The 14,811-nt window shown below is 49.3% G+C and overlaps 1 protein-coding gene across 5 annotated transcripts in view; it reads left to right on the top strand.

Annotated features, from left to right (window-relative positions):
* The first annotated feature begins 3,654 nt into the window (after nucleotides 1-3,654).
* The window catches only part of Smpd4 (sphingomyelin phosphodiesterase 4), a 30,152-nt gene continuing 18,995 nt past the window's right edge, over nucleotides 3,655-14,811 (top strand). For 4 of the 5 annotated variants that reach the window (XR_012910395.1, XR_012910394.1, XM_075970013.1 and 1 more), the window contains exons 1-9: nucleotides 3,655-3,780; nucleotides 5,743-5,823; nucleotides 7,170-7,256; nucleotides 8,747-8,889; nucleotides 8,971-9,046; nucleotides 9,519-9,627; nucleotides 9,707-9,759; nucleotides 9,885-10,036; nucleotides 13,828-13,957. Coding sequence is in view for 3 of the 5 variants with exons in the window: in XM_075970013.1 (XP_075826128.1) it covers nucleotides 5,785-5,823; nucleotides 7,170-7,256; nucleotides 8,747-8,889; nucleotides 8,971-9,046; nucleotides 9,519-9,627; nucleotides 9,707-9,759; nucleotides 9,885-10,036; nucleotides 13,828-13,957 (789 nt within the window). In the remaining 2 variants the exon portion in view is untranslated. Of the gene's footprint in view, nucleotides 3,781-5,742; nucleotides 5,824-7,169; nucleotides 7,257-8,746; nucleotides 8,890-8,970; nucleotides 9,047-9,518; nucleotides 9,628-9,706; nucleotides 9,760-9,884; nucleotides 10,037-13,827; nucleotides 13,958-14,811 lie in introns of those variants that run through there. The other variant, XM_075970040.1, reaches the window with a different exon arrangement.

Below are 14,811 nucleotides of genomic sequence, written 5' to 3'. Positions count from 1 at the left end.
TGAAGATCAGAGTGCAAAGCAGCCACACTAGTCAGCCACACCAGTCAGGCAGTGGTGGCTCACACCTTTACTCCCAGCAGCTACACTAGTTAGCCATAAAGGCCGGGCAGTGATAGTGCATGCTTTAGTCCCAGCACCAGAGAGGAATATAAGAGGGAAGGAGACAGCTCTCAGTCTCCCTCTCAGCCTGAGGATTCGTGGAGGCAGTATTGCTCATGTTGGTCTGAGGGAGAGGTAAGAGCCAGTGACTGCCTGCTTCACTTCTCTGATCTTTCAGCTTGAGCCCCAATATCTCTCTCTGGGTTTTTATTATTCGTGCTATACGAGTGCTGGGATTAAAAGAAATCCACACCACCAGTTATGTATACTGACTTCATTACATTGGCTGTAATGAAGACTATTTGCTCTGGAATTATCTTCTTCTGAATATTGGGCCAGGTGCCTTCTTATACATGGAAAGCCTGTACAATCCTGAATAGGTTGGTGTGTGTGTGTGTGTGTGTGTGTGTGTGTGTGCAGTGCACCAGCAGAGCTGAGCACTTTTATGTGGAAAGCATGTACAGTCCTGAATAGGTTGGTGTGTGTGTGTGTGTGTGTGTGTGTGTGTGCACGTGTGCAGTGCACCAGCAGAGCTGAGCACTTTTATGTGGAAAGCATGTACAGTCCTGAATAGGTTGGTGTGTGTGCACGTGTGCAGTGCACCAGCAGAGCTGAGCACTTTTATGTGGAAAGCATGTACAGTCCTGAATAGGTTGGTGTGTCTGTGTGTGTGTGTGTGTGTGTGTGTGTGTGTGTGTGTGTGTGTGCAGTGCATCGGCAGAGTTGAGCACTTGTAACAAAGCAGTTGGAAAACTTGGAATTTGTAGTACCTTACCCTTTGAGAACTCGTTGTTGCTTCCTGCTCCATTTAATCCTATTCACTGTTGCTGACACCTCTGGTCATGTACTTTCTTGATTCTGAAACTCAAGGTGCCTTCCCTTGGTCGCCACTTCAGAGTGTCCTCTTGTCGCTCCATTTGAGCACGGAGTAGATCATGTCTAGTACTGTACTTTTTCCTTGACCAGAACCATCTTCCCACTGTCCCAGCACTGCGACTGTCACAAACAAGGGCTCAGTGCTTGGGTGCTTGGGCGTGTGTGCTCAGAGTGTGGGCAGAAGGGGGTCATGGAATGGTAACAAAGTATGTCTTCTTTTTAAAGGAAAGTAGCCACTGTTTCTGGACTCAAGTGTATTTGTGTGGGTTGGGGTGCTTTTGTCCCTTCTCAGGCAGGTGAGCAGTAACTACCAGGCTGTCCCCAGTGGAGACCTGGACAAGGTGCGGGGGGGCTGTGTGAATGTTCAGCCACATCAGCATCACAGCAGAGGCTGGGGCTTACTCGGGTCACACGCTCCATCTCAGGTGTGCCAAGAAGGTACTGGTATGGGGGAGAATGCATGAAGAGTGAGGCATGTCCGAGGCACAGGTGGCCCTGGCAGCTCTGGAGGATTGTGGAGAAGTGAGCATGGGAGCCATGGGCACAGAGATTGAAGAGGAGAAGCATTGAGTGTGGAGGGGCAAGTGGAGGTGTCGTCTCCGGTTCCCTTAGCCCCTCGGCATGGCTGCTGTTGCGTTGTTTACAATCACAGTTTCTATAGAAACCTATATCGCTTGTGCTGCCTACCTTTGCTCATGAATGAACAGAATGTCTAGGCTCCAGTCGCCTCTATTAGCATAGGCAGCAAGAACAGCACTGATATACATGTTTTCATTCCTAGACCCCACATGGTGACAGGAGAGAACCAACTTCCAGAAATTGTCTGTTAACTTTGACTTCCTCATATTCATACTGCATGGCCCACAGGCACACACACAAATACACTACATAAATGTGTCTTTTTCATATTTATTTATTTATTTATTATGTTTACAATATTCTGTCTGTGTGTACGCCTGCAGGCCAGAGGAGGATACCAGACTTCATTACAGATGGTTGTGAGCTACCATGTGGTTGCTGGGAATTGAACTCACGACCTTTGGAAGAGCAGGCCAATGCTCTTAACCTCTGAGCCATCTCTCCAGCCCCCATAAATGTCTCTTTTTTAAAAAAATTTTTAGTTAAAAAAGTCAGGGGTTTCCCCACCCCACCCCATCACCAAATCTGCTATTTGGAAAGCTTCTTCATTTAAGGGGCATGCTAGAAAAGCTTAGAAATGGAAGGCTTAGTTGGGTATGGTGGTGCATGCCTTCAGTCCAAGTACTCAGTAGGCAGAGGCCAGGAACTTCTGAGTTCTAGGTCCTGTGTCAAAAAAAGGAAGGAAGGAAGGAAGGAAGGAAGGAAGGAAGGAAGGAAGGAAGAAAGGAAGGAAGGAAAGAAGGAAGGAAGGAAACTGGAGAGATGGCTCAACAATAAAAAAAATGAACGTATCAACTCACAGTTGTTTGTAACTCCAGTCTTAGGAGATCCAAAGCCCTCTTCTGGCCTCTGCCAGAGCAAGGCATACACATGGTACACAGATATACATGCAGACAAAACACTCATAAATGGGGGAGAGGGTAGCTGAATGAAACTGAAGAGATGGCTAGGCAGTTAAGAGCACTGGCTGTTCTTCCAAAGGACAGGGGTTCAATTCCCAGCACCCACATGGCAGTTTACAACTGTGTGTAACTCCAGTCTCAGGGGATCTGATGCTCTCTCTGCCCTTCTTTGTCACCAGGTGGTGTCCACGTGGTGCACAGACAGACAGGCAGGTAAAACACTCCTGCACCACCTCTCTTGCCCACCCCTCCACCCCTCTGGCTTCTGGTGGCCCAGGCTGTTCCACAGGTCCCAGCCAGGCAGCTCCAGCATGGAGGACAGGGGGTAAGGTCAGGAGGAATCTTTTCATAGTTGATTGTTTGACTTGTACTGAGTGCCTAGTGTGCACGGGGCAGTGTCTTAGGCATGGGCACGGTATGGTGGAAAGCAGCACCCCAGAACCGTGCCTGGCAAATACTGGATCTTGGTAAATGCCTGCTGGATGACAGGAATTCACGATTACACGTAATTATCTATTTTGTGTAGGTTCCCTACTTGAAGCATCCCTTAAGGGCTCTTGGTTTTTAAAAATTTTAATTAGCTTATAAAGTGTCAGGATTTTGTAAATGGCTTTTGTTGTTGTTGATTCGCCTTCCTACTCTTCTCCTCCCCCCCTTGTACCTTTCCAGTCCTCTTTCATGTCACGTGTGTCCTCTTGTTCCTCCAGCCTCTTCCCTTGTCATCATCATTCTAGTTTCAGAGCTCACACCTACTTTCTCTTCCTTTATTACACACGCCTATGTGGGCCTTGAGGTCCTTTGGATGACACTTAGCCGGCCCTGTTTCTTTGGAGAAAACTCTCTGTTGGTAGTTTGGGTGCTTAATTGTCGTAGTTCTTTTTGCATTGTAGATATTAACGTCATCCTTCGCCCTTAAGTACATCCGGGAAAGATTTTCTCCCATTCTTTAGGCTGACTGTTCTCTCTACTCCGTATCTTTTGTATAAACTTTTTAATTTTATGTAGTCCCATTTTTAATTCTCCGAGCTGTTTCTGCGACAATGAAGTCATGTGTAAAAAATTCTTGCCTATATCTATTTTTTCTTGAAATTTATTCCTTTGCTTTCCTCCGTATTTCAGACCTCAGGCTGAGCCTCTTCGATTCCCGCCAAAGCAAGGGGGCGTGGTTCCCGACGCGGCTTGATGACGACATTTCGGCGCCGAGTGGCCGAATGGCGGTTTCCATATTTTGTGAAGCTCGAGATTTGTGCGATCAGCACCGCAGGTGAGTGGCGGAAGCCGCGCGTGAGGCAGCCCCGCACCGTGCGGTTTCCTCGAGTCCCCGCCGAGGCCGGCTCGGTTCTTCCCCGAGCCTTGGGACTTCGGGGCTCCCGGCAGCTCCTGCGAATCGGGGCCGGCGGGGAGCGGAGGGCCCAGCTGCACCCTCACGCCACCTCCAGGGCCATGCCTTTCTGCCGCCTTCCTGCGTGGTCCTCACAGCCAGTCCCGGTAGGGGCTTGATGGACTCGTGATGCGGGAGTTGAGGGAGGGAGGACTTGGAGTGAAAACTGAACCTTGGGCTTAGCTAGTGGTGTTGGTCGTAGAACTCGGTGTGGGTCCAGGTTCTCTACCTTCTGACTTTTCCGAGCCTCGGTTTCCTCCTCTGTAATAGGGTAGTCTCGAAACTTCGCGATCAATAAATGGGGGCAAGCCGCAGCTTCTCATAGAGTAGCCAAAGGAGGGCCTGGCTGTGGCGCGATAATCTTGGCCTGAGAGCGTTAATGCTCAGTCGTTAGAAACCTCAAAGACAGAGCTGAAATCCGCGCCTGAAGAAAGTGGGTATTGAGGGGTCAAGTGAAGCGAACGCCTTTGGCACTGCCTGCGCAGTGGCACGGGGCGTGGCTGACAGGGTCTCAAATCAAGTGGGTAAGAGTCGTTGAAAAAGCCGTGGAAAGACCCACGTTTGAGATCTCTGGCCCTCCCTTTCAGTTGCCTGCTTTCTGTGAGGAGAGAGTTACTTGTCTCCACTAGAGCTTTGTCCTTATCAAATACTCCACAGTTTTGTGCCGCTCTGATCATTTTGGAGTAGTTTGTAATTTTGGTCAGGACTGAGACATTTTAAGTTTTCCTTAATACTAAAACCGATAGTTTAAGAATTGGAAAAAGCTGGGAAGTGATTGTCTTGCCAAATGGCATAGATTGGTGTGGTCTCCTCAAAACTGCAGCTTCCTTCAGCTCCTGCTGCTCAACTTCTCTCCTCACAGACTGCCAGTTGCCACCTTGGCATCTTTACTCCTGTAATGGGCAGAGCTGTGGGGAAAGACCTCACTAGTCCATCAGTGGAATGCAGGCTTCTTCTCTGTCCTTGTTGACTATGATTACTTAGTGTTTCTGACTGCGGTGGCCAGAGAGATAGGAAGCTGCAGAGCTAGTCCTAATTTTTGGTGGCCATTTCAAAGGCTTCCTTCCTAGAACTTGCTCTTCATTTGTTAGAAAGATCACGTTATATGCTTTGCCCTTCTCTTTCAAATAAGAGGTTTGTAAGGAGTTTACCTGGGTCTTGGCTCTGCTGCTTACTGGTTGGGTGTCAAGAAAGCTTTTGCAGTGTTCCACCTGCTTCCTTATTTGTGTCCGCCTCATGAGGTTATGTGAAGATGGACTTTCTGCCCTTCCGAACTTAGCACCTTTTGCATTTGCTTTCTTTTAGTTACAAAGTCGCAAGGCCGAGCCAACTTAAGTGAGGTATCTGCGTAGAATATTAGAGGAGCCAAACCGAGATCTGCTCAGATCTGCAGACTTGGGGGAGGAATCTGCTTCCAAGCTTTCTCAAGTGGCTCTCAGAATCCAGTTCCTTCGAGATCTTGACTTCTAGCTGAACTCTGCTTTGTGTCCACTGACATTGTACTTCAGTTGGTTCTTTAAACTCTCTTTACATCAGTGATTAGAGGGGTGTTTGAATAGCCATGCAAGAACAGTCTTGGGAGATGTTCTGCCTGTCACTGTAATTAGATAAGGAAACAAATGGAAGGCTCTTAAAGCCGGTCCAAGCATCTAGCAAGTGCTATATAAGTCTAACCAAGCAGTGGCCACCTCCGAAGCTGTGGTCTGTATGAGCGTGGCATTTTAGAAATCAAAGGAATATGTGGTGTGATTTGTGACAAGCTCAGCACCTGCTCTCCTGGGCACTGTGAAATTGTCTAGTCTGTTGTGTAGAAGATGCAGAGGTTTTGTCTTTGCTTTTCCACAGTGGTTTCCTAGCACGGCCGTTGCTGACTTGCCACAGGCTGCTATGGCATTCCCTCACCTGCAACAGCCCAGCTTTCTCCTGGTAAGTGTCAGCTACCTTTGGGAGAGTTGCTGGGGGTGATTCTATAGCAGAGGGACTTAGGACTTCTTTCTTCTGATTTGAAGGACTCATTTTTAGGGGACAAAGAACCTTGCTATAGAGCCCTGCTGCCCTCTGTTTTTTGAGACGGGGGGTCTTTTTATGTAACTCTGACTGTTATGGAAATTGCTATGTAGACCAGATTGACTTTGAGCTCACAGAGATTCGACTGCCTCTGCCTCATGAGTGCTGGGACTAAAGGTGTGCACTACCATACCTGGCTGTGCAGGCCTCTTGAAGTCTAGTCCATCCTGCCTTAGTTCACCAAGTGCTGGGATTATTGTGGGCTTGTCCCACCGTACTCAGCTGATTTGAAAATCTCTCTGCTAGATTTTTTTTTAAAAATAGGAAACAATACCAAAATCAGTGTTAGAATACTTACTTGCCTTCACTTAGTTCAGGATATTACATGCATTCAGTCTCTGAACTCTCCATGGAGTCAGTGTGTTGTCCCCATATCCCGTGACCTTAGTAGATCTCCTTGGCTTTTGTCCTGAGTGTTTTGCTGGCTTATTTGTTGTCTAAATGAATATTGAATTGGCAGAGGCCATTGTCTATAGTTCCAAATTAATTTATTTTTGAGTTTATAATATAATTACATCATTGCCTTCTTTTTTTAATGTGACTCCAGTAAGTTGCTATCCACTGATTAAGAGAAAACAGGTGGCTGGGTGGTGGCGCACGCCTTTAATCCTAGCACTCGGGCGGCAGAGGCAGGCAGATCTTTGTGAGTTCAAGGACAGCCTGGTCTATAGCCTGAGTTCCAGGACAGCCAGGGCTCCACGAGAAACCTTGCCTTAAAAAACCAAAAGGAGAGAGAGAGAGAGAAAGAGAGAGAGAGAGAGAGAGAGAGAGAGAGAGAGAGAGAGAGAAAGATAGAAGTGTTCTGTTCTCAGCATTTATTGGCCATTCTTACTGTTGGTCACAGATGCAATCATGGGTGGTTGAGGAAGTGGAAATTTTACATCTGTGTATCACCCATACAATAGGAGTCCTGTCCTGACTGTGGGACTGATCCTAACGCTGACCCCCTACTTGTGGGCCAGGGGGAGTCAGTTTCCTTTTGATAATGCCGCTCTCTGAAGTAACAGGCTGCCCGAGGGAGCCCCTGAGAATGTCTGTTCTAAAGGTGGTAGAATTATAGCATCTTTCTTCTAGAAGCTCGCTGTGGCTCTTTGATACATGCAGCCCTTGATGCGTCAAGTGCTGGAACCAATGCTTGTGTTTCCCTTTTGATTAGACACAAATTGTAGCGAGTCTGTTTACGATTCCCTCACGTTGTCTTCTAGGCAAGCCTGAAAGCCGATTCTGTGAATAAGCCCTTTGCACAGCGTTGCCAAGACTTGGTGAAAGTCATTGAGGATTTTCCAGCCAAGGTACAGCTTTGCCTACAGGTCCCTTTGGGTATCTCCTTAATGTGTCTGTAGTGGGTAGAAGCCAGAAATGCTAGAAACACCCTACAGTACACAGGACAGCTTCCTGCAACAACAGAGTATCCAGCCTAAAGCCTGGCATAGTGATGCAAGCCGTAGCCCTGTCACTTGGAATGCAGGAGGGTCAGGAGTTCAAGGACAGGCTACACAGCATCTTCAAGGCCGACCTTGGTTGCCTGAGACCCTGTCTCAAAAACAACAACAAAGTATCTAGTCCTAAATGTCCATGGTACTAAGATTGAGAACCTCTGATATAAATACTTTGAGAATGTTTATTTAATACACGCTTGAAATTGTTGAGCCCAAGAAGTTGGCCTGGACAACAAATTAATACTGTTGTTATGTTTCAGTGACTTGATTTTTGTTTTTTTAAAAAGTATTTCTTTCCTTTTTAGTAGATGTCTGTTAAGATCAGAAGGGTTTTAGGGAATGATGTTTATGTATGTGGAGGTATACGTGTTTGTGTATGTGTGCAGGTTCTTATGGGTATGTGTGCAACCTCAGGTATTGTTCCGCAGCCGCTGTCCACCTTGTTTGGGACCTGGGCTCGGTGGGTGGGTGGCCAACAAGCCCCAGGGACTCTCCCGCCTGGCTCCTCAGCACTGGGATTATTAGCATATGCCACTACACTTCTATTTTTGTGTGAGTGCTGGGGATCAAACTCAGGTCTTTAGGCTTGTACAATGCACCATTTACTGACTAAGCGTTCTTTGTCCCCGTTAGAGTTTGTTTGTTGTTGTTGCTAGTGTTCTGTGATACTAGGGACTGGGTGTAGGGCCCCACACATGGAAGCAAGTGCTCTCTTGTTGTGTCACACCTCCGGTGCCTAGAAATTGCTGTACTTGGCTGAGTATGGTGGTGTACACTGACAGTAGTCTTAGCGTTTGCGAGGCTAAGGCAGGAGGATTTCTGTGAGTTGAAGGCCATCCTACTACATAGTAAGACTCTGTCTCAAAACAAAACAAAAACATTGGTGAAGGGGGTGAGAGAGGCCAGAAAGATGGCTCAGTGCTTAAGAGCACTTGCTGCTCTTTCAGAGAAGCCCAGGTTCAGGCTCCAGCAACCATGCAGGCAGCTATAACCATCCGTAACTCTGCCTCCGGGATATCTGACACCTGCTTCTGGACTCCATAGACACCTGCGCTCTTACACGCACACCCATGCACATATACAGATAATTTTTAGAATAATAAAAATAAATCGTAAAGAATATTTCAGTCAAAGACTGACTCAATTGACCCAAATCTAAGGTTGGGGTGTCACATGATGCCAGCGAAAGAATTGGCAGCTACTCCTCCCTGGTGCAGCAGAGCGTTTGTGGGTCTGTAAGAGAGCCACCTTAGCACGTAGTGATGCTGCAAACTGGAACAGAGACAGGGATCGGCACTGGTCCTCAGTGAGCATGGCAACTGCCTCACTCTGCACTATTTCAGGAACTGCATGCCATCTTCCCATGGCTGGTGGAGAGCATCTTTGGCAGCCTGGATGGTGTCCTTGTTGGTTGGAATCTCCGATGCCTCCAGGGGCGTGTGAACCCTGTGGAGTACAGCATAGCAATGGAATTTCTAGACCCAAGGTAGGTAGGTTTCCTGCTTGAGAAGGGCTGAATACTTCCTCATGTTAACAGGCCCCTTTCCTTTTTAAATTTTATATTCAGTGGCCCCATGATGAAGTTGGTTTATAAGCTTCAAGCTGAAGACTATAACTTTGACTTTCCTGTCTCCTGCCTTCCTGTGAGTAAGCCGTGGTGGTGAGCAGTACTGGGGAGCGGAGTGCTCAGACGGGTGGCTGTGCTGTGACTGGGCAGGGAGTGCCTCTCAGGGCCCGAGAGGAGTCACAGCTTAGAAGTTCCGGTGGTAGCATTTTTAAAAACTCATCACACATTGCTGGTGGAGATTGCATCATGCTGTGGCCTGAGCAGCAGACAGACCCATGTAACTGCATTGCTCTGTTCTTCTGAGTCTCCAGACCTTGAGGGAGGGTTGTGGTGTGATGCTAAGGAGGTAGGACTCAAAAGACACCCAGTTCTTACCCTGGTGCGTGTGAAGCTTTATGAGGACAAGAGGAAAAATTCTAAAGCCAGCCCTGCCCAGAGGTCAGACCCCGTACCCGTAAAGCAGGGTCTCTGTGCCTCAGCTCCCCTAGGGCTATAACAGCTGAGGGTACTGTGCTGGTGACTGCCCGCCAACCTGCCTCTCTTTGCAGGGCCCTGTGAAGGCATCCATCCAGGAGAATGTTCTCCCTGACAGTCCTCTCTACCACAACAAGGTCCAGTTTCCCGCCACCGGAGGCATTGGCTTGAACCTGGCCCTCAGTATCCTTTGGTGGCCCAAGGTGTGGGAGGTTGAAGGTGGCCCATTGCCTCTACATTTGTCCCTTGACATTGTCGTCAGATCCATTTGAATACTATATGTTCTTCTTTGCTCTGAGCCTCATCTCTCAAAAGGTACAGAAGGGTTACCTCTGCAAGCGGGGGCTTGTGCAGACCCCACAGTGAAGGACAGGGCTTGGCCATGGATGTCCTTGCAATGGCCAGTGCTCACAGCACTAATAACAATTTTGGTTTTCTAGCCTATGCCTATGTCCCTCCATGTTCGTACTTCAGACTGTGCCTATTTCATCCTGGTGGACAGGTACCTGTCGTGGTTCCTGCCCACTGAAGGCAGTGTGCCTCCACCACTCTCCTCCAGCCCAGGGGGGTCCAGCCCCTCACCAGCTCCCAGGTAAGGCTGCCTTACTATTAAGATCTGGTCCTTCTACTGGGAGTGGGGCCTCATTAATAGCATTGCCCAAGCATTGCCTTGTTAAGTATTGGTATCTCTGTCCAAGGCTCCCCAATCGGGTCCCATTCTCAACTTCCCTTGTCCTGACAAAGACAGAAGGGGGTAAGACTTGTCTCTGACCTCATTGACAAGGCCTTGCCATAGAGTGGCCCTCACTGCAGATGGGGTCTGAGTTCTCCCAAAGCGATGAGTAGAGTGGAGGGCAAAAGGTTGTCTTGTCTTGAGAAGAGATGATCGTGTAAGTCAGTGGGTCAGTGGGAGAGCCTGCGCTGGGAAGCTTTTGTGCCAGACCACATGCTAAGCCTGCTGCTGTGCTGCACAGTTGCAAGTGTGCTATGGCTGCAGTTTGAGAGTGGGTTGGGACCTCTCCAGCCTTTTTTTCTAAGGTTTTAATGGGACCTTAGCCCTGAGCCTCTTGGTCCTTCTCCTTAGAAACCTTTCTGCCCCAGCAGGAACTGTCTGAGCTTCTCTGCTCCCTCCCCTCACCGACCCACTGGCTGCTCTAGGAGTCTGGGCAGGCACTGATGCGGCTCTGGTGACTGCTCTAGGAGTCTGTGGACAGGCACTGATGCGGCTCTGGTGACTGCTCTAGGAGTCTGGACAGGCACTGATGCGGCTCTGGTGACTGCTCTAGGAGTCTGGACAGGCACTGATGCGGCTCTGGTGACTGCTCTAGGAGTCTGTGGGCAGGCACTGATGCGGCTCTGGTGACTGCTCTAGGAGTCTGTGGACAGGCACTGATGCGGCTCTGGTGACTGCTCTAGGAGTCTGGACAGGCACTGATGCGGCTCTGGTGACTGCTCTAGGAGTCTGGACAGGCACTGATGCGGCTCTGGTGACTGCTCTAGGAGTCTGTGGGCAGGCACTGATGCGGCTCTGGTGACTGCTCTAGGAGTCTGTGGACAGGCACTGATGCGGCTCTGGTGACTGCTCTAGGAGTCTGGGCAGGCACTGATGCGGCTCTGGTGACTGCTCTAGGAGTCTGTGGGCAGGCACTGATGCGGCTCTGGTGACTGCTCTAGGAGTCTGGACAGGCACTGATGCGGCTCTGGTGACTGCTCTAGGAGTCTGGGCAGGCACTGATGCGGCTCTGGTGACTGCTCTAGGAGTCTGGGCAGGCACTGATGCGGCTCTGGTGACTGCTCTAGGAGTCTGGACAGGCACTGATGCGGCTCTGGTGACTGCTCTAGGAGTCTGTGGGCAGGCACTGATGCGGCTCTGGTGACTGCTCTAGGAGTCTGTGGGCAGGCACTGATGCAGCTCTGGTGACTGCTCTAGGAGTCTGTGGGCAGGCACTGATGCGGCTCTGGTGACTGCTCTAGGAGTCTGGGCAGGCACTGATGCGGCTCTGGTGACTGCTCTAGGAGTCTGGACAGGCACTGATGCGGCTCTGGTGACTGCTCTAGGAGTCTGTGGGCAGGCACTGATGCGGCTCTGGTGACTGCTCTAGGAGTCTGGGCAGGCACTGATGTGGCTCTGGTGACTGCTCTAGGAGTCTGGACAGGCACTGATGCGGCTCTGGTGACTGCTCTAGGAGTCTGGACAGGCACTGATGCGGCTCTGGTGACTGCTCTAGGAGTCTGTGGGCAGGCACTGATGCGGCTCTGGTGACTGCTCTAGGAGTCTGTGGGCAGGCACTGATGCGGCTCTGGTGACTGCTCTAGGAGTCTGGACAGGCACTGATGCGGCTCTGGTGACTGCTCTAGGAGTCTGTGGGCAGGCACTGATGCGGCTCTGGTGACTGCTCTAGGAGTCTGTGGGCAGGCACTGATGCGGCTCTGGTGACTGCTCTAGGAGTCTGGACAGGCACTGATGCGGCTCTGGTGACTGCTCTAGGAGTCTGTGGGCAGGCACTGATGCGGCTCTGGTGACTGCTCTAGGAGTCTGTGGGCAGGCACTGATGCGGCTCTGGTGACTGCTCTAGGAGTCTGTGGGCAGGCACTGATGCGGCTCTGGTGACTGCTCTAGGAGTCTGGGCAGGCACTGATGCGGCTCTGGTGACTGCTCTAGGAGTCTGTGGGCAGGCACTGATGCGGCTCTGGTGACTGCTCTAGGAGTCTGTGGACAGGCACTGATGCAGCTCTGGTGACTGCTCTAGGAGTCTGGGCAGGCACTGATGTGGGCTCAGGTCCAGCCCATCTCTGCTGGTATGTGCCTGCCAGGCATACCTTCACCTCAGACTCACCATGTGGGAGGTGAGGCTGTGGAGGTGCTGATGGCTGGTGACCTGACCCTGATCTCTGGTGGTTCCATAGCTGAGGGGGAGAGCGTGGAGGTCTGGTAAATTCGTACCCTCTCCAAGGTGGAATTCGGGGGCTAAATGATTGCCTGGGCCTAGTTTGTTGCTTGCTTTAACCTTTTATTTTGAAGTAATATCGCACTTAAAGAAAAGTTGCCAGAAAGAACTTTCACAAGCTTTTTAACCCAGATTTCCAAATTGTGCTGACACAGTTATGGCTGTTTGTAAAGAATATATAGTCGTTTGTTTTCTTTTGTACAGCCACTCTCAGTGTGTAGCCTCGACTGCCTTCAGATTCATGATCCTCTTGTTTCCACCTCCTGAATATTGGGTTACGAATGTGCCCTGCTTTCCTGGACCATTTGGTATTCCATTGTGTTTCCTAGAGGCCATCACATTCTTCTTGATTGAGCACAGTGCATCTGTTCACCTTGGATGCTAGTTTACTACCAAACTCCCTCATCAAATCTTGAGGGCCTGTTTAGCGTTCTACCAGCTACCCCAGCCATGTCTGCTGGTTAGAGTCTGGTACTTTCCAGCGGCTCATTGTGCAGTTAGTGTCTTGGGTTCTGTTGCTGTGATACAGACCTGAGCAGAGCAATGTAGGGAGGAAAGGGTCTATTTCATCTCCATCACTGAGGGAAGTCAGGCAGGAACTAAAGCAGAAGCCATTGAAGAACACTTTGTACTAACTTGCTCCTTGCTCAGCCTGCTTTCTAAAGCAACTCAGGACCATTTGTGCAGGGGTGGCACTGCCCCCACCCTCTTTGGGCTGGGCCTCCTGTATCAGCTATTGAGCAAGAAGATACGTGACAGACTTGCTCCAGACAGTTTGGTGCCACTTTTTCAATTAAATTTCCTCTTCCCAGATGACTGTAGCTTGTGTAAGGTTGACCAAATACTAACTGGGACAGAAGCCATCTCGGTAGCCCTTTGCCCCTCACTCCTCCTGTGTTTCCTGACAGTGGCAGAGGTTCCTAGGTGTGTTTGGCAGACTAGGTGTAGGTATTCTCTTTCTTCGGTATCTGAGCATGCCTAGGCCCAACTTGGGCTGAGTGAGCAGGAATACCAAGTTCTTCCCAGTGTCCTATCAGATCTTTGCTGATGCTGTGCTCTATTAGTGGTGATGGGTTCTTAGTCATTGTACTTAAGGTTGTTAACCAGGTTTTTCTACTGTAAATTCAAATCTATACTTTGTACCTGGACCAAGGACTTTGTGGCTAAGAATGTCAAATTCTCATTTATTTTATCATCTCCTATTCTCAGTTACACAGTTATTAATAAAGCGTATCATAAGTTGTAAATTTCTGATGTCATTCCTTTTTTTTAGCATCCCATTTGCCAAGTAGACAGTTTATAGTAAGGGTGTTAAGTGTATCAGTATGGGCCTTGTGGCACTGTGATTCAGTATGTTGTAGGTGACTATTAGTGTCACTGATTTTGCTGTCAGCAGGGGTCTCTAACTTATTATTGTCTCTGTATCTCCTGTTAGGACCCCAGCCATGCCCTTTTCCTCCTATGGGCTCCACACCAGCCTTTTGAAGCGACACATCTCTCATCAGACATCTGTGAATGCAGACCCTGCGTCCCATGAGATCTGGCGGTCAGAAACTCTGCTCCAGGTAAAAACAAAGGCAGCTAGTCCCTGCTTCTCTTTCAGAACAAACGGCTAGCTAACACCTTCCACCATGTGGGGCAGAATCCCAAAGATACTTAGTCAGCTGGAGGCTGAGTCTAAATGGCAGTTTGAAAGCAGTGAAGAGAAACTGATGTACTCTTGTAAGCTAAATGTCATAGACAGTACTTTCTGTCCCAGATTCCCTTGTCCACAGTACTGTTTTGCTCATGAGGACATACTCATTCATCTGCCATCTAGTTTCCAATGAATCCATCTATGTACATGTTCCATGTGCCCTACCTTGTTCCCTGTGACACTGTCTGTGCTGTAGTGTTGGTTTCCTGTGATCAACATATGCTGAGTATTAGGTCCTGCTGCAGACATTCCTGTATGATGTTCTATGACGAGAACCCTCACAACCTCCACCTTGGTCAGCAGTGAGCTCCCAGCCATTGAGCAGGAGATGCAAGTGGAAGGACAGAGTCCCTCAGGGGCTCGGTGAGTGGCCCTGCCCTCTTCCATGTCCCAGTGTCTGGAGAAAATCAGCTCGTTCCAGGGCTGGATTCTGGGGCTCATGTGGTTAACAGAGCAGCACTGGGAAGACTGGAATTCAGTCCCCAACTGTGCACCACTAGAATATGGGTGCTGTGCTTTTAGAAATCTGCTTATTTTCAGAGTGGCCCCGGAAGGTCATTGTCATCAGTGTTCCCAGAGGGTTTGTGTTGGTGCGGATGGCTCACAGGAAGTGGGCTCTGTGTCCTCTGCCATGAGACAGATGACAAAGACAAGGCTTACAAAAGAAGTGGATTCTGTTTTCCGAACCAGAGCAACAATTCTTTTTATTTTTTTAATAAAAAA

The sequence above is a fragment of the Microtus pennsylvanicus genome, chromosome 1 (assembly GCF_037038515.1).
Source record: "Microtus pennsylvanicus isolate mMicPen1 chromosome 1, mMicPen1.hap1, whole genome shotgun sequence".
NCBI lineage: Eukaryota > Metazoa > Chordata > Mammalia > Rodentia > Cricetidae > Microtus > Microtus pennsylvanicus.
This window is presented reverse-complemented; position numbering and strand designations above follow the sequence as displayed.